Raw genomic sequence first — 18,987 nt, 5'->3', positions numbered from 1 at the left:
AAAGAAAAAGGTAATACACCTTCTAAGTTTGGTGATCCTCACCCGGTCACTTAACCCAACGGTTGTGTAATCTTAAAAAAAAAGTTTTCAAAACTCTTTGTTAGTTGGTTCAGCGGTTTCTGGTGCTGAACTTGGTAGGGAGGATTACAGTCCGATCCCCCGCAACTACATCTGAGTAAGCAAAGGGTTATGCCACGCAAGTACCGGAACCCCGTGCAAAAGGATCAGAGTCACTAACCGGTCGTCCTGCTATAAGTGTGTGGAGATAACGGGCTTAATGTGATTGCGCCTGAATGAAAAAGAGCAAAAAGGATGAGTAAGTTAGGCTATGGTATAATAATATGATTTGAATTGGTTTGTGTATTTAGGAGGCTTATATCTGCATATCTGTGGTTAGTGTTCTTACGATGTCCTTAGTGTGCAAGATTAGTACCTCTCGATGCAAACTTACCCGAAGAAGATTTGTAGCCTAGGATGAATAACTGTTGATGTATTTGTGCTTTCTTTGTTTTGTTTTTCATTTTGCTCGGAGTGCAAAAGTTCAAGTGTGGGGGAATTTGATCAGTGCATTTTGATGCACATTCCTCTACGGTTGTACTTATACATTTCCATGGTTTGCTTGTCTTATTTTTGTATTTTATAATGTTTTTATATTTTAATTTATTTTTATTGTTATTTGATTTTCGTATTTAATTTTCAGCTTTAACAGTCTGCACGGAAACGATCATATCTAGAGTTCCAGGAGTCCGATTGAGGCGTTCTAAAAATCTCCGGAAAGTTAAGAGAAAGAGCTACAATTCTTATGTTGGAGCCGAAGTCAGAATCGGACTGTAGAAGGGCCAGAAAATTCGTTGAAGTTGCAGCACTAGTTTTAGTTAAGTTTCGGGTCATTTAGTTTTGGGCCTGGGTCGTATGTTTGACCTAGTTAGATTGTAAAACGGGTTGCACTCTTTCCCCTTAGGGTAGCAGCCGCGGTACTGTTCACGGGGGATCACCATTTCACATTTTTGGAAGAGCTTGTACGTTTGATCATGAAGAACTAATTCCTAGAGGTTAATCTGCTGTAAACGGTTTCCACCGATACTTTGAGGTTCTTATATTTTCCAATTAATCTATTTCCTTTCAATTCTAATCTTTGATATGTTGTTTGCTTAATTCGATATCATCCAAGGTTAGATTGATTTATTTCGATGGTTGCATGTTCCTATACTTTAATCGCGTTTGCTTAATCCGCGTATGTTTGTCGTGTTTGCTTAATTCACGATTGCTATATATAATCCGTTTGCTTAATTCGGGAATTAGGAACATACATCACATAATTTCAATTGCGCTTGTATAATTGTTTTTATAATCGAAAAGGGAATAGAATCCGCTTGTGAGTTGGAAATTATTTGGATCGATGATAAGTTAGGAAGCCAAAACAGTAGATTAATCATTTCAGCTTATTTTGATAATCACTTATTTTCACTATTTTGTTTAATCGAAATCTAAAATAAACCCCCCCTAAATCTATTTACCTTTGGTTAATAATCAACGAGAATCCTTGTGAGAACGATATTCGAGTTGTCGTTACCGCTAAACTACCATTTTACAAAATACTCGTTTTTGATCCGTGTGCGACAGCGAATCAGCCATCTTCTTCTTCCTCGTTGAACAACAACAACATCAACCATGGCTGGATATTCCAACTTACTCAAATCTTGATCAATTTCATTAAAATAAAACATCATCCTGGTCAACTTTTAAACACGAATTCAACCATGTAATTAAAAAACATTTATTCACTCTCAAACATGTTAATTTCTGGAAAAAAACGTATGAACCCTAAAATTTGTTTTTTTAAATTAAATACTTGAAACACAAAATCAAACCCTAAAACCTTAGGGCTTTTACTCCCTACATCTTGCTGAGTAGAATGGTATCTCGTTTTGTAAAGATTGATGCTCAAACAAGGGAGTTCAAGTTTTGAATTTTACCTCTAAACTGAAGCTCGAATCTGTCAATGGGGGACTTCCAGAGGTTTGCTCTTGGTCCTGTTAGCTTTTTGGGACCTTGTAGAAGCTACTTGAATGCTTAGAATGACCTGCAAGTGCTTAGAACAACAAACCCGACATTACCTATAACACAAGCAAATAAAATTGGAAAATGATGATTAAGAGGTTACAGATGCACTTTGATGTTTTGGATAACTTATATGAGTTATATATAAGGTGTTTGGATAGTTGGTTTGGACTGAAATGGTCTATATAGCTTAATACAACTTCAAATGCAAGTAAGGTGTGTAAAAATGGAAGTTGGTGGTAATGAGGTTACAAGTCTCAAATGATGGTTTGGATAACTTCTATTTGATGTATTGAAGCTATCTGAAATGATAGTTTGGTAGGTTTGTGTTTTGGAAGGTTAAGGCTTCAATGGTAGGTAAATGAAGGTGAAAATGGTGATTTCTGGTTAGAGGTGTTTTAGAGAGTGGTGGAGGTGATCAACAGCTCACAAATGGTGCATGGAAGCTATTAAAATGGTTGGTTTGCTGCAAAGGAGACACGAGAGAGGCTCAAGACAAGTTGACTTAGCAATAAGCAATGCTTTTCTAAAATGGAAGTGGTGACTTTTGTACACAACTGACATGGAACTTGGATAATGCTTAGAACACATGGACCATAGCTAAAAAGAGAGTGTAATAATCTTCTGAGTTTGGTGCCTTAAACAAGTTAGAGGGGCTGTCATTTGAAGATTCTTTCAGATTTGAAGCAAATTCAAACTTTGTTTTTCATGTTCATCTTCATTTTCAAGTGCCATGGAGCCATATTGACAAACTCGTATCTCAAAGCTCAAGCCATGGAATTTCATGCTAATGGTCTCTTTGGAAAGCCCTTGCTACATACTTTAATCCACTTGTTAAAAGTTTTCTCAAACTCTTTTGGGATCATGGAGAAAAATTGCCACAAAGTTAGGAAAAATTCAAGTGAAAACACTTTAAAATTTTTGAAGTTTTTTGAACATAATCTTCATAATTCCATATCTCTCAAAATAATCATTTTTTGTTGAAATGAGATAAGTGACAAAGTTGTTTGTTTGATCAAGATCTACAACTTAGTTCCCAGAATGAGGTCAAAATCACTTAAAAATCCTAATTTTGACTTTTGTTGACTTTTTGATTCTTGATAAATTTTCTTGATTTCTCTTAGTCAAATGTCTTCAATAGTCATTTGTTGATGATTTGAATCCTTAAAAGTACATGGTTGACCATTTTCCCCAAAAGTCAAAGGTTGACCCACACAATTGACTTTTTCAAGTGAATTGCAGTTTTGTAGATTTCACATGAATCAAGGTCTCCTCTTCAAATGAATGATGTGAATGGATAATAATGTTGATTTGGATGCCCTTGAATCATGGTTTGATCCTTGGAGCCATGTCTTGATTAAAAGTCAACCTTCTAGTGGAATCAGGTCAAAACCCTAATTTGGGCCTCAAATGATCTTGAAAGTGGTTAATCTTGAATTGGGCTATCCTTGGACTTGGATATTGATGGGAGACCCTTTGAATCATAGGAGAATGTTGAACTTCCTTGTGGATCTCAAAACCCTGATTTGCTTAGTCTCCTCTTTGATTAATCTCCTGTCTTAGGACACAAGCAACAAACAACAATTTTTTTGTATTTTTTTGGTTAGCAAATGATATGTGCATGATGATAATGATGATGATGATGATGATCCTACTATTTGGAATATGGTGGGATCTCAGTGGTAAAAAATTGGGGTACAACAATCATCATGCTGAGTCTGATCAATATACACACGGAATGACACCATAACATCATTCCCTCTGCATAGGCGATACATGCAAGCACGTGGGTATTCCTCAATATACGATGGTTCACACCTAAACCCATGTAGGCGATGATAGTGGGAAATAATCCATCCCTAAAAATGAATAAGAAAAAAAATATTAGTAACAAGTGTGATAAAAAGTTGTTTTTTAACTTAATAGTGGGGTTTATAAATTATTGTAAGTAGGATGCATGAGTCTGTCATTTGCTTTGTCATCCAACGAGAACCTTTGCTCAACTTGGAGTACAGGTATACCAAGCATGCGACCCCCCATTTCCACTCGTGAATGGCCTCAGAATCAATGAAATACTTAAGGTATGCCAAATCCACGTAAGTTGCACTTTTGTCCACAAACATGGATGTGCCAACCAAGAATAGGAAGAAACACCTAAATGCACACTCCTTGTGAAAGCCAACCTGTAGATCATTGGCATTCGGGTCTTCAACTATCTCCAAGTTATTCTTACACAACATATCCAACCAAGAAAACTTGGCATGTGCACACATGGTGCTGTTACACTGACTCATGGTTGCCTTAGTGTCAGCTCCCAATTAAACCACCATCATCTCTAGTGCATTAGCCCTGATGATCTTAAAATAATCAAGCAAAATTCCTCTAATGGGAAGGTGTAGGAGGCAAGCGACATCATCTAATATAATAGCCATCTCGCCAATGGGGGGGTGGAAAGATGACGTTTCACTATGCCGTCTTTCAGCAAATGTCGTATGCATGCCATGAATGATGATTAAGTACTCGAAAGCACAAAGATTTGCAAGATCGAAGGTCCGAAGTACACTAAGGAACCACTTTTCCCAGATTCAGCAAGCCTGTGAATCTTTTTAGAATGGTTAATTGATTTCAAACACTCTCGTTCCTGTTGAAAATAAAATATAATAGTCTCAGTCGAATTGAATTTGGTTAAAATATAAAAAATAGAATCGTTAAGAAATATATCTCTCTGTCCTAGATTTTCGAAGCCGCATGATCTCTAAAGTATATCAGCAATGAAGTGTTTGTGGGCCCTCCTGGATAAGGGTCTGCAAATGGGGCCTCTTGTGGAGTTGGAAGGGCCGTCCTTTGAGGGCGTGCAAGGCCGGCTACCGCACAGGGCCTCAAGTTTGTCACGATTAACCCATGGATAAATAGGACCTCATAAAATATCTATAGCGGGTAAATTATGGTTAAATAGGGTCTCTATGTGTTTTTCCTTAACTAAATTATGTTTAATCTACCTAGGGCCTCGGAAAAACTTGAGACGGCCCTGGCACTTGGGGCTTGCTGTGCAGCAGAGGCCTTCTCCTCATGGTGCGCACGAGCTTAGGATAATGACCCATGTGATAGTCTGCTCCTAGAGGTCAATGGTTCCCTGTCGTGAGATATAAGGACGACTCTAGTCTGCTCATGCTGACGAACCCTCTCGCGGCGAACAAATGCGATTAGGGTGGGACTACCGAGTCTCATTTTGTTGTTGTTTGCAGTCATTATCCTTGAAAAAACATAACAAAAGATATTAGTGCATCAGGAAGTAAAGAATTCAGAGATGTATCTCCAAACACCAGAAAGAACACATCTTGGAGTTACATCTCTGAAAAAAGTTTCATTTTTTTCATTTTAATGGCAGAAATATCTCTACCCTTGCCCCAACCATCCAAAACTCATCCAAATCACTCAAATGATAGAAACAAATCCTACATATAATCTATTTCAAATTGCTAATACTATCTAATGCATTAAAAGTAACTGATTTTACCTAATACATTAATCAAAACTCAAAATAAGTTAAATGAGAAACTTACTCAAAAATGTGTTGATGATTGTGTAAAGTGAATGCATTAGTTAGAGGGAGTTGGAAATGACACGATACAAGCGAAGGATATGAATTTTCTTCAAAAGTTGAGGGAGAGTGTGCACTGAAAATAGGTAGAGGGAGGGAGAGACAAAGTTTCTAAACTAAAAATGAAAAATGAGAAAAGAGGGAGAGTCTGGCGCACGTTTAAATACGTTTAAGTTCGGAGATGCATCTCCTAATTATTTATTTTTTAAAAATAATTAATTCAAAGATGTATCTGCCAATATACCTCAAAATCACTTCGCAGATACATTTCTGAATAAACCGTAGATAAAATGAAGAATTGATGCAAAGATATATGTATCTGAATTTATGAGATATTTTAGAAATTTTACACGAGAGCACATTATAAAGGTGCAATGAGAAATTCCTTTTAGTTTTTTTTTTTTCATTCTTTTTCTTCTTTTGCTTATTACTTATAAGATAAGGACACCCCAAAAAAATAAAATACATCTATCCAACATAAAAAATTCTCATACTTATTAAAAAAATACACTTAATTTATTTTAAAAATTGCAACACGAGGAAACGAAACGCGCTTGCGTCAAATAAAAGTAAACCAAACGAAAGTGTAACGCACTCCCCGATCTCCAGAAAAATTCTTGTATAGACACGATTCTAAATCTATTTCTTAGGCACATAAGAAGAGAGCGATTTTTTAATTTATTTTTATTTTAATTTTGTTTTTAATTGAATTTATAGGGTGGTTGAGATTATGAAGGAAAGAGAAAACTTTTGATTTATTAATTAATTAAAATTTTGTGATTAGTTGTGTTGTGTGTAAAAGAATTTCTTATATCCGTCTCAATTTAATAATTTTCCTTAACATTCCCCCGAGCTACAAACGCAACGCTGCTACCTACTCATATTCCATTTCTTCACAATTGTTTCTTCATCCTTCTAATGTACCATTGGATTTCATATCGAACTCACTTCGCCATTTCCATTCAGATTTCGACGATTCCATCGCCGCTCACTGTGCGCACCATTTCCCTGACTCGATTCCAACTCAACTTACGGAATCCACTCTCGAGCTTCCAGAAGGTTCGCCACACCACTCTTTTTGCCGCAAATATCCGCATTGAACTAATCATGTTAATCATCTTTATGCCTAGTTTTTAGGGTTTGTCTTTAGTAATTAACTTTGATCATGCATTTTACGTGTTTGATGAAATTACTGTTCCAATGCTTGTTCATGTCTTTGTCAACTTGAGGAGTTTTTATAATTTACTTTGATGATGTTTGTTTGCTTGGAAATTGGAATGAAATGCCTGTTGTTTTCTTTCTACTAAATGTGCATTATGTTATAGATGTCGCTGTATGTCAGTAAACTGTGGGAATGTATCCAGAGATGAACTTGAGTGTGTTTTCAGTAATTTGGTTGTTGTAATGTTCAGTTAAAAAGATAAGGCTATGGTTTTTTGGTATTTGACTTTCATTTGGATGCGGAGAAGGCCTTGAGAGCATTGGAAGGTTGAAATATATGTGGCGAAGCTGCAGTGTCCATTACAGCGGTGGATGCAACAGGCAAGAACCAACATGAGCAGGAGGACAATAATGAGAATATAACCAAACCAACTATTGCCGAGAATTTGTCTCCTAGGATGGTAAAATAGGCTGAGAGCTTTCAGCATTCCAGAACACTAGGCGGATGATATTCCAACTGAATTTCGGAAGCCAACTCTGGAAACTCATATTTATCCTCGTTCTAGCTGTTCAACCGTCATATCTACAGAGGAAATGTGCCTGGTTCCTAGTAAAAGTGGCCTGGAACTTCCGGAAAGCCATGAAGTAAAATTAACAACAAATGACTTCTTTGGTGCTGCTCGGTTGTGGCCTATATTATTTATTACCGGAGGTTGAAGAAGGGCCTAATTTCAATTGAGAAGTATGCCAGCCGGGTTGCTCAGAATCAGGAATTTGGCATTATTGATAAATACTTAAGAAACAGTAGTGGATGGGTAGAATTTAGTCTTGAAAACCCTTGATAATTGGTACTGTCACAAATGATGCCTTACCAGTAGATTTATCCCAAAATGGGCTCTGTGTCTATGGCGTTTCTGTTTTTATCTCCGCGCCTCTCGATGGAATTAAGATGTGACTATTCAATAATGATTTCCAAAGAACTTTTCCCTGGTAATTATGCAAATCATACCTTTACTTATCTAATTGCTTTGTCTACTTGAAGTATCTAGTCAATTAATCTCCGTAACGAATGGTAGTATGCTGAATGTTTGAATGATGGTATTGATTCTTGGAAAGACATGTAATCTAGTTTGTTTTTATCACCACTCTGTTTATTTTCTGTGCTTACTTAAAGGCGTAAATTTATGCTGAGATACTACAAGTATTTTAAAAACTAATTTATTCCAATTTCTTGATCCACTTTACCTTTTATTTTATCTCTGCTATATTTTGTTGTTTTTTTAATTCATGGCTTCTATCGGTTGAGTAATGATAGACACACAGACACACATAACTCACATAACTTTCTGCTAATCGATTACCAACCTCATATAACCATTGATTTACCTTCAATTTGCCATTGAATTTATGGTTAGAAATTTGCTTTTGAGGAATAAGTTATTGGTTAAAAAAGTTATCACTGACGATGGATTAAGGAATTCCTTATAAACAAATTACCTCTTTAGGAAACACAACAGCTACAATTCTCCTGGTGTATGGATGTTTGAGAAGTATGAAATGCACATATTTTTAGACAAACGGCTTACCACGACCTCGACCACCGATATTGTATCACACCCCTTGTACTTGGGAAAGCCAAAAGCGAAATCAAGAGAAATATCCTCCCAAAGTTGACAAAGTTTGAAGTAATTCATATGGGGAGGTAGCTTAATATTTTGGTGTTGGCACACATCAAAACTCTTAACAAATTCTTGAATCATGCTTTTCATACCAATCCAATATATATTTTCAGCCTTCCTTTTGTAAGTCCGCAAGCAACCAGAAATACCTCCATTAGGAGAGGAGTGGGATTCCTCTAAAATAATAGGGATCAAGAGTGAGGTGGAGGGCATGACCACCATCCATTTATGCATCAAGACATTTTTATTGAGATGGAAACCTGGTCTTGATTGAGGGTTGGCTTGCAAATTTGTGACCACCTTATGGAGCAACTCATCTTTCTTAATTTCTTCTTCACTTCACTCTTGAATCCTAAACCCTAAACCCTAAACCCTTCTTTTTTTACTAATATTACCGCACTTAAACTATGCCATATCACTCCTTGCTGCAGTAAATCCCCAACTTGCTTCTCAATTTCAATCTTATGCAAGTGTGGGTATCTATATGGTCTCACATTCACCGGCCCTGCTCCTTTTTGAAGCTCTATCACATGTTCAATTTTAATGTTTCTCTTGGGAGGAAGTCCCGTGACTTCGAAAACTTCAGGGAAACTGCAGTGCAACACCTCGAGTGCCTTGTGTTGGTCATAATTTAACTGCCGTCCCTCTCTCCTTAACAAGCCTTCAACCTTCCCAATTTCTATGGTCTCAACAACCCTTGTAAAGAATTAAAACTGATCAATTCATCTTGCCTCTCTTGAGTGTGACCCTTTCATCGGACCTGTCTCCCTAAATGCATAAAACTGACTGTCATCTCATCTCAATCCAACAAAAACTTCTCCAATTTTTTCATCCATCTAGCCCCAAGAATCATGTCCAACTTTAAATCATCAGTATTCAACCCAAAATCACCAAATTGAATCTCACCGTTGAAGATTTTCCTCTAGTTGAGACTTTGTCCATCTCCCAAACAAATACTAATCTCCCTGGTTGATGTCACCGAAAGCTCCAAAACTGCTGCAATTTGAGGGGAAATAGAATTTTGGGTAGCCCAACTATCGAACAAAACTAGAATAGGGATCGCTTTTAACCTCCCAATTTCATGATTTTGGCTTCCTCTCCACCATCACTTGTCAACCCAACATAGCCTATTACTCTGCAATCAATGGCCTCCTCTGGTTCCTCTTTATGTTCCTCTACTTCAACAAGCACTTGTCCTCTGTTCCTGTCTTCATCTCCCAATATCAGTAATCTCAATTGTTTTTTAGCGCACTGATGTAAGGGATGTAATTTTTTCACCATAACGAAAGCATAATCCCTTAGATCATCTATCCATCAATTCTTGATAAGATAAGTGTTTGATACCTCTGTTGCATTCATCATCGCTTCCCCCTCGTCGATCAGGTCTAGAATTCATAGAAGAAAGAGAGGATGCTGCCCCCATTTTGGTCGGACCCTATTGAGATGCTAAATTTGGAATTGGACTGTGAGTCATTTCCATATTCCGAGCCCACTGATTTGGAATGATCCGACGAGTTCCACCCACCCGCATCTCTGTAAGTTGGTGACCTATATATTTTCAGGTTAGTCCCATATGAACCGCGAGAAATACGCGGTTTCCATCGTCCTCAATCCCCTGTTTACATCTCAGCGTCTAGATCCATGGCCACCTTCATGATCTGAGTGTGAGGGTTAAATGCATAAACCCTACTGCATAAGACACAAACTACCAATTAAGCAACCCGAGTATTGCTCCTATGGTAAACGTCCAACCTGAGACAAAATAAGCTCGAATTCCATAATGTAAACTTCCATGCTTCCTGTTTGGTTCAGATCTGAGTTCTTCGAATGGATTATCAAACTTGTGACTACGGTAACGTTCAATCAAAGCTTGCTTCAACCTAAGCCATGTGAAATGATCCTCCATTTCGCAAAGCAAGTTGAACCAACAAATTGTTGGCCCCTCTACGCTGAGCTTAGCCAATCACACCTTGACATCGTTTGGCTTATTCTGAACCTTTAAGTCTGTTTCAGCTCATGTAACCCATCCCACTTGATCGTCACCGTAATAAGATGACGAATCCACCTCTTCACCGCCATGCCAAACTCATCAGAATGCTTATTCACCAACAGCTCCAAGTGATCTGTCATTTGTGGTGGCATGAGTTAAGTATCTGCTACACCGTGCCAAATTTTAGGGCTCAACTGAATAATACCGTGGAAAAACAACTATAAAAGAGAATAAAGTGAAAAGAAATGTAGAATTACAATATAAAACTGCATGTAATAGTGAGCCTCAGCTATTACGCCAAATTCCAGAGCTAAACAAAGCTCCTCAGAGAATATACTCTCTGTCACCAATAACAAACTAATCACTAGGAGAAGTTACACCCCCCTTTTCTTCCCTATTTATTCTCAACACATCAATAGCTAACTGCCACTTCAGCCGAGGCTTCTTAGTTCTCATTGTTTCTCTTTTTATCCTTAGCCCTTCACTTATACACTCTCCACACTTTTTGTATCCCTTGACTGCCTAATAGCAGGTCTCCATCAGTGTGCAAGAAATTTGATTGCCATAAAAGATATAATGAAACTAGTTTTGGCCAGTGTTATCAAATTGCGGGCCATGACCGCTATGGCGGATATACATGGCAGTTTTTGGGCTCGCCGCAATGGTAAATATTGGCTGATATCGCGGGTCTTTCCACCATAATCCGCTATAACGGCACTGCAAAGCACAAAGCAGCCGGTATGGCAGGATTTTGGCTCTCCGCCATGGACATTGGTTTTGGCGATATACCTCTTCTGAGGGCAGGGCTAGGTGGCCAGAGGGAATGTGGTTTGGGAACTTACGGTGCTAAGGCCGGTAATCAATATTGTTTTATGGGGTGCGACTCACCTCAAACAAAGAAGCTTAATTTATCTGCGTACACCTCTGAAATCTTTTCTCCAATCATTGTCTGCATTTGATGTGCTTTATGGGGTGCCTAAGTACCATATGGAGTAGTATAGGAATAGGATACAATATAGAGTACTTAAGTGGCTTGGTTCTTCCCTCTTGATGCAATTACTTATTAAAAGGGCCGAGAGATAAATATTCAATTCAACTTGTGAAGTTAAAACAGATATTCAAGCTGAACATTATTGGACTTTATATTGTAGAGATTTCCAAAGAGTTTGGTAGGTTACTTTTGCAAATAAATAGATCACCGAGGGTTTCGTAAGCCATTGTTCAAGTGAATACTTTGAACATTTGGTAGGCATTTTATATCTGAAATACAAACTATTGTTTTCTTATATTCTGGTGCTTGTATTCACGAGGCTGCAAATTTTATATATTCTACATTTTTCTCTAAAAAATGAAATCCTTTTCCATAAGAACCGTTTCGAAAATCTTGATCGGGCTACCTAATGTTTTTATGTTGTTAAATCTAAGCATGCAAGGGACAAACCTTATGCAATCTTAACTTAGAAAGTAAACTCAACTTATTTTATCCTTAATAAATATATGTTGTGGGCTGTGTTCTGATCCATGAAATGATGCCTTGTTTGTATTCTTGCAATGTATGGACATTTATTTATGAGTATTAAGGAACATTTAGTGAGCTTTTATGTCTGCAGAGGTTGGGTGTGTCATGGAGAAAAAGGTGCTGCTCATCATCCATCCAAATTTAATCAATTTTCTGGTAACTGGTATACAATTACTATAGCTGTTTTCTTTCTTTTATGAGGAGGGTGGGTTTTGGATTAAATGTTAGTAACAGATGTGTAATTAATAATTATATTAATCTCGTGTTTATCGAGATCTCCGTGGAACAGTAGGAATCAGAAAGGAAAGACATTTCCATAATGGCCAACTTGTTTTGATTAACATGGTAGTATATTATAGAAGATGGAAAATACAATTGTATATGGAAAATTGCGATAATGCATTTGGCTGGTGTTACCAAAAATAATTTTCTTTCCATTTGACATAAGGAATAGGAATGGGGAATTTGAGAAGAGGAAGAGTAAGAGTTTAAGGAGATAAGAGCTTGCATTTCTCTGCTAGTTTTGCTCTTCATTGGATTTTTGTTGTTTTTGATTCAGTTTTAATGAGTCAGCAATTAATATTCCACATCAGATTTATTATGCCATGTCACTCAGTGCCAAGTCTTGAGAAATTTGTCACATCAGTTAAATGAAAAAACCCTCTAGGGATTAAAGTGTGACTGTTTTAAATATTGTAGGAATAGGGAAAAAAAACAACAAAAATTGGTGAAACGAAAATCAAATTTGGTTAGATTGGCAAGGACTAAATAAATGTTTAAACCTAATATAATACAATTTACTAATGAAATAAATAGATAGATAATGCTTTAAAAATAATAGATTGATGGATAAGGGATGTTAAAAAATTAGATGGATAGGTAAGGTGAAAATTATAGTTAGATACTATTTACACAAGTATTTCTTTCAAACTATAAATGTTAAAAAATTCCCTTGTTCCGAAGTTAATTTTCGGACGCCCTCTATAAATTTTCTTCATATGAAAATGACTAAAGAGATTTGTCTAAGTTAAAATCTGGATACTATATTCGTAGGAAATGATACACTTGAGTATTTTTACGAAATAAAAATTTGCAGGCAATTCCGGAGTAAAATCCTCAGGAAAAGTCGCTGAAAATCCGCAGCCCATTCCATTTAGAACTTCTGGTATTACTTGCAGAAAATGCAGAAAATACTACAAGTATATCCGCAGGGATGTGAAATATTAGAAAATCTATGGAGTTTGCCACGGAAATTTTAGGGCAGCGTCCGGAAATGTGAAATATTAGAAAACCTATGGAATTTGCCACGAAAATTTTAGGGGTGCGTCCGGAAGTTGCATCCGGAAGATAACTTCTGTATGTAACGAAAGGGTATTTTCGAATTTTTATAGGGTGTCGGAGAAATATGTAAAATTTATTTAGCAACTCCAAATTATACCAGCTGATATCATCAATTACTGATATAACCTGTAATGATTTATTTATGAGCGTAAGACTAATATAGTACTATCACCCTTCAATTCTAAGACTTTACTCGCATTGATTTCTGGTTTAATGCATTGATGTTCCTTTTTTGGACCCTGTTTTTTTGAAAAGGAAGGTAAAGAGGGGTTATGATTTTATGATACCGACTTCGTATTGTTTGGTATCACGATCATCAAGGAGATGGGTGGATTAGTTTTCTGCAGTGCTCATTTAAATTTGTAATATTTGCATTTCTGCACACATAAAGTGAGGAGAAAAACAAATCTTATATAACATTAGATTATGTATTTTTTTTTTTACACGTATTTTTTTTGTTTCATTTTTGCTACCAGTATCCGATCCACTAGACTGCTTAATTTAATTCGGGGTCAATTATGGTATAAGTGATTCCAATTAATCTAATTCAGGGTCAATTATGGTATAAGTGATTCCAATTTCCTTTCGATCGAAATACACGTTGTATTCCTACCAAAACAAAATTTTACATTGTATTATTTGTTTATGCATACCGATAAAAATTTGAAAAATGAAAAAACTAAAGGTAATAACAAAAGTCTGTGTAGGTGTCGGTATGTGACACCACCACGGACACATAATTTTTTCAGAGGTGTTAGTGTTACATAGCTCTGTTTGGTGACCTCGGTGAGTCCCTGTTACCTTGTGTTTGTGCGTCATTGTACTGTGATTTTTTAAAGCTAATGTTAGCTTTTAGTTAACGTGCGGCCTAACCGTGTATTTTTAAGTAATTCCAACGTAGGCTTAATTCCTTTTCCTTTCCCTTGTAAAATTGACTTAATTTGTACAGTATGTAGTTTGAGTTGAGCCCTTGGACCCTCATCTTGATGACCTACCCCATTATTTCCCTTCTCTTAGCTGTGATCCTTGCACATCATTTATTGATGTTAATCACAATAATAACTAGGAGTTTTGATGATGCCTTGATAGTCTTAGCATGGAGTATTCAAGTTAGGAGTGAAAGCAAAATAAAATTCTGAATTGAAGTGACAAGTGTGAACAGTAAATTTTTAATTTTGAGAAGTTAAAATTCAAATAAAAAAATGATGATCATGGTGAAGTTAGGATGAGAAAATGGATGGGCATTTATCATAGGGAACAAAATATCTCCTTCATTATTCTCAACTGTCTCAATTACTCTTGCATTTATGTGATTTAAATGTTGTTAATAGAGTCTCCTTTTTTTTCAATGCTTGGAACTACCCAACCGACCCTCTACCATCTTTCAATTCACCTAATTGATTATCCCTGTCTTTCAATTCAAACCTTCAATGACATTTTCAATACTATATACTTCGTACAGCACAGCACATATTATGACTTTCATGCCATTGCTCTCATTATACTTGTGTATCATGATTGTAACCTATAACAGCTTGGTCTTTTTGTTTATTTGAGTTTTCTTTATAGGATAAACTTGACATTCTGATTAACTTGATTCATGTAAGAGGAGGAAATGAACCTACCTACTACACCTATATAATAAGGATTTAATTTGCATATATCATTATCATAATAAACATTTCAACATTCAATTAAATCTTATTATGTACTTCTTCCTTCTCATAAAAATAATTCATATTTACTATTTATAACCAGTTCTTAAATTAATGATAAAAATAATTATTTACTAAAATTACTTTATTAGTTGTAGCTAGTGGAGCGAGAATCAATAAATAAAAGCATAACCGTGGAAAAATAGTCATAAATATTTTATTGATAGAGATAAAAAAAAAAGCACAAACAAAATACTTTTTATGAGTAGATAGAGATAAAAAAAATAGAGATATTTCGAAAACTATAACATAACAAAGTTTGGTCTTTTTTTATCTGATTTACTTGAACACATATATGATTTTTTTTTTTAAATTTTTTTTATTTTTATATTTAGTGCGTATGATCTGAAAAATATGAACACGCGGCGAATTCTTGCATTTATGCTTTCGAGATATCCGTGACTGTTCGATTAAGATTTTATGATTGAGATTTAAGCTCAATATTTTAAATTATAAAATAATACAAAAATTGTTATTTATTTGAATATTTTCATTTTGATTGGATGTCCACAATGTCCTTTTACATGATTTCTCTAATTGCATGGAATCTGATTTCTAAAATTACAAAGTTGATTCTAGTATGATGATTATTTTTTAGTCTGTTAGACTTTTAGATATTACTAGATGTGATTGGGATTTAAATCCAAAACCTTTGTTGATAGGTTATGCAAGGATTTGATTCATCTAATCTTAAGATTTAAATATGACCTAATTCAACTTTATACTATCTATATTTTTGGATAAATCCTCCGAATCAAAATTTTTATACAGAAAACTATTTTTTAACACCTACAATACTAGGAAGTCATCTGAGTATTCTCCTGCCATTTGTTGTCAACCAAACATATCCTTATTCCTTAGGATTTCAACATAGACACCTTTTATATTATTAGTTAATCTTACATAAAAGTTACGTGTCAAACTTGGTGAGGTGCTTTTCTTGAGTCCTTCTCAGGTGGTCAATTTTATGGTGGACCTAACTGTATACATCGGTTAAATTGGTTTTACCAGCTACCCATCATGCTTCATGAGATTTTACAACAACCTCAAAGTGGGCCTTTCAATCTATTTTAACTGGTTACAAAGTACTACATTGGATCTACATGTTCTGTCACACAATTTAAACTTTTCTTGCTACTGTTACTTTTATACAGTATGTCTTAGTCAATCTTAGTCAACATTTTAAAAATCTAATCAAACTTGACAGTTCACGGTTCACGGTTCAACCAGTTGAACTAAGAATCAACACTTCAATAGTAGTTTTCTCTCAGTTGTTGCAATTTAAAAGTGTCTTGGAATTGATGTTTGGTTCAATTTATGAAACTTTGTTTTAGTATTAATCATTCTAGTTATATATGGTGGCTAACAATAACTACAGCTTTCATGTTGGTTGGTTGGATGAAACAGTAAAAGTAAAATCATTGAGATAATACAAAAGTTGATTTCATCTAAAATTTCAATAAACAAACTAAGACACCAGAAGAGGTTAAGTCCTATTACATTGCTGCTAAAAAGCAGAAAAGTTGAACCCAATCTCATATAGAGTTACATAGATTTCCCTACCATTCCCAATTTCTGACTAGCTTTTCTTCTAGATTCTATATATAAATACTTGAACAGTGCTATTCACGCTCCACTCTTATCTATCTGTTTCTCTTGCTTTAGCAAGATTTTCTGATTTTTTTCTTACAGGTAGATGTAAGAAAGGCAAAAAGTGGAGTGCAAGTAGAACTATTCATAGGAAAGGTTAAAAAAAACATAAGCAAGGATTAATACTAATAGAAAAGAAACATATTGAAATGGAGATTCCTAGGTTAAATGCTAACATGTCCTACTAGCAGCAGAGAATGCAGAACAGGCAACAGCGTTGCCTACACGCAGTGCATGTTTGAATCGACGGTGAGTTCACTTTTTTTATATATAATCACAGCACGTTACTGCAATTATGGTAGTTTGATTTCGTAAAACTCACCGTAATTCCAAACATGCACTTAATTCCTTCTCTTGCTGTTGTTTTCATGGACAAAATCGAGCAAAACAGTGCTTTTGCACTTGGGACACTTTGGATCATCTTCAGAAAGCATGACATACATAAGACAGCGAGGACAACCAACTAGAACCATGGAAGTAGCTTCAGGGCTGTTAGAGTATCGGTTGGTTCCATCTTCTTGGTTTAGCTCAGTAGACACGCACGAGCTCGGCGGCGACGTTGGCGAAACTGTCGCTGATCTTGTTGGTGATGACGTCTCAACTCTTCTGTGGTCAACCCTTGGTGGAGATAAGTTGAGTTTCAAGTCAAGCTTAGGACCACTTCCATTTCTTCGACTCATTGTTTTTGTTGCCCCCCTTTCTTTCTGCAAAAGTATTTTACCTGTTTTGACACAAACCAATTAGCACAACATAAAAGGAAACACAAAAGAAGTCATAACATACTCTAACATGATTCGCCTCGGAGTAAGGTTACTCCGAGGTTCAGAGTTCAAACTCTAAAAACTACCAGAGTTCAAACTCTAGAAACTAAGGCAATATTTATTTGTGATGTACCTTAGGAAAAGGGAGAATGAAAGAGGAAAGTGTTGCTAAAGGAGAGGTCCGGCAGCAAGAAAGTGAGCTGTGATGAGTGGTTGGAACAAGTAGGCCATTTTATATAAGAAAAATAGAAGGGGGAGGGGGGTGATTTAAAGCTTAATTAAATTGAGTGAGAGAGGTGGAGAGAAGAGGGTATAGGGTGATTGAATTAGAGAGAGAAAGTGTTGATGATAGAGCTGAATTGAATTGAATTGAATTGTTGGGTAGAAGAAAGAGTGTAAATTGTGGCCAGGAAATGTATTAATTGTTTGGAAAAATCCCAAGAAGTATGCAGAATGAGGAAATTTGGAGTAAATATTGCAATTACAAAAGTTCAGTGTGAGGGCCTTTCTTTTCATTCATTGCTTTATACAATAGTGAGTGAGTCGGTGTTTTAAGACTCTCTCAGAGAGAGAGATCAATACAGCATAGTGTGTAGCATGGGAGAACACACTATGGCTTTTAAAGCTAATTAAATCTCTATTTCAAATCACTCACCTATAAAATTTAAAGAAGCAATGCAAAATTAAATCAACTGTAATAATAATAATAATAGTAGTAGAATCTCAACTTTCAAGAATACTCAATTAATGTTGTATTAACTTTTGAAATACTTGTATAGAGAGATAATTTATTTATTTTGATTTTGAATTCAAGTAGCTAGATTTAACTAAGAAGCTGTATTTTCATGGTTCTGAGGTGGAGGAATATTTAGTTCTCACTTGGTATGGCAAGTACAAAACATGTGTTCAAGTTGTTCATCGTCCGACAGACATTATAGGATCTCCTTGCGTTTTATCAAGGGCACTGAATGGACCATTGGTTGTTTTGATAAACCTTGTCCCAATAACCAAACTGGATTTATTTTTTTATTTTAAATAAATTTTATTCATGAAATTGTTCATGTAGCAAGAGACCAAATTTATAAGGTACACAATCAAAATAGGTTACATTGGAACACAAAAGGTGAAAGTTATGATTAAAGTAGTTAGGTTTTTTTATTAGGAGCATGCTTTAGAAATTAAGTATTTGATCATTGTTTTTAAAATTTATTAATAAAAAAGAAAAGTAAGTGATTGTTATGAATTGTAGACGGGATGTGTTGATGTGCATAACGATACATAAATACTTAAATATTGTTTATATTACTCAAAGTATTATATTTATTACTCAAAATAATATACAAATTACTCAAAATAGTATAAATACTACTCTAAACAATGAATATATTACTCAAAATAGTTAAAATTCGATATTACTCAGAATGATGTAAATATTACTCAGAATAGTGTACGCATTACTCACAATTAATAATTACTCATAATTAATAGATGTGTACAAATAATGTATAT

General features: G+C 35.5%; 1 protein-coding gene and 1 long non-coding RNA gene across 3 annotated transcripts; one reads left to right on the top strand and one right to left on the bottom strand.

Moving 5' to 3' along the window:
• The first annotated feature begins 6,509 nt into the window (after positions 1 to 6,509).
• On the top strand, positions 6,510 to 15,350 carry LOC131644716 (uncharacterized). 2 transcript variants are annotated; one of them, XR_009296609.1, is made up of 3 exons: positions 6,510 to 6,721; positions 7,075 to 7,813; positions 12,103 to 15,350. It is a non-coding gene; the product is annotated as an uncharacterized LOC131644716 (long non-coding RNA). The 2 variants fall into 2 exon arrangements; XR_009296608.1 differs by having other exon boundaries at positions 6,988 to 7,813.
• Positions 15,351 to 17,058: 1,708 nt separating this feature from the next.
• Positions 17,059 to 17,397, bottom strand: LOC131660510 (protein GL2-INTERACTING REPRESSOR 1-like). The gene has a single exon (XM_058929757.1). It carries the CDS (start codon positions 17,395 to 17,397, stop codon positions 17,059 to 17,061), a length of 339 nt encoding a protein of 112 aa, XP_058785740.1.
• Between the last annotated feature and the right edge of the window lie 1,590 nt (positions 17,398 to 18,987).

Source organism: Vicia villosa, linkage group LG1 (genome assembly GCF_029867415.1).
Source record: "Vicia villosa cultivar HV-30 ecotype Madison, WI linkage group LG1, Vvil1.0, whole genome shotgun sequence".
NCBI classification, from domain to species: domain Eukaryota; kingdom Viridiplantae; phylum Streptophyta; class Magnoliopsida; order Fabales; family Fabaceae; genus Vicia; species Vicia villosa.
The sequence above is the reverse complement of the archived record's forward strand: the minus strand, read 5'-3'. Positions and strand labels throughout refer to the sequence as shown.

Coding starts and splice junctions, on each gene's coding strand:
- LOC131660510 (XM_058929757.1), bottom strand. CDS start 17,397: ATGAGTCGAAGAAATGGAAGTGGTCCTAAGCTTGACTTGAAACTCAAC.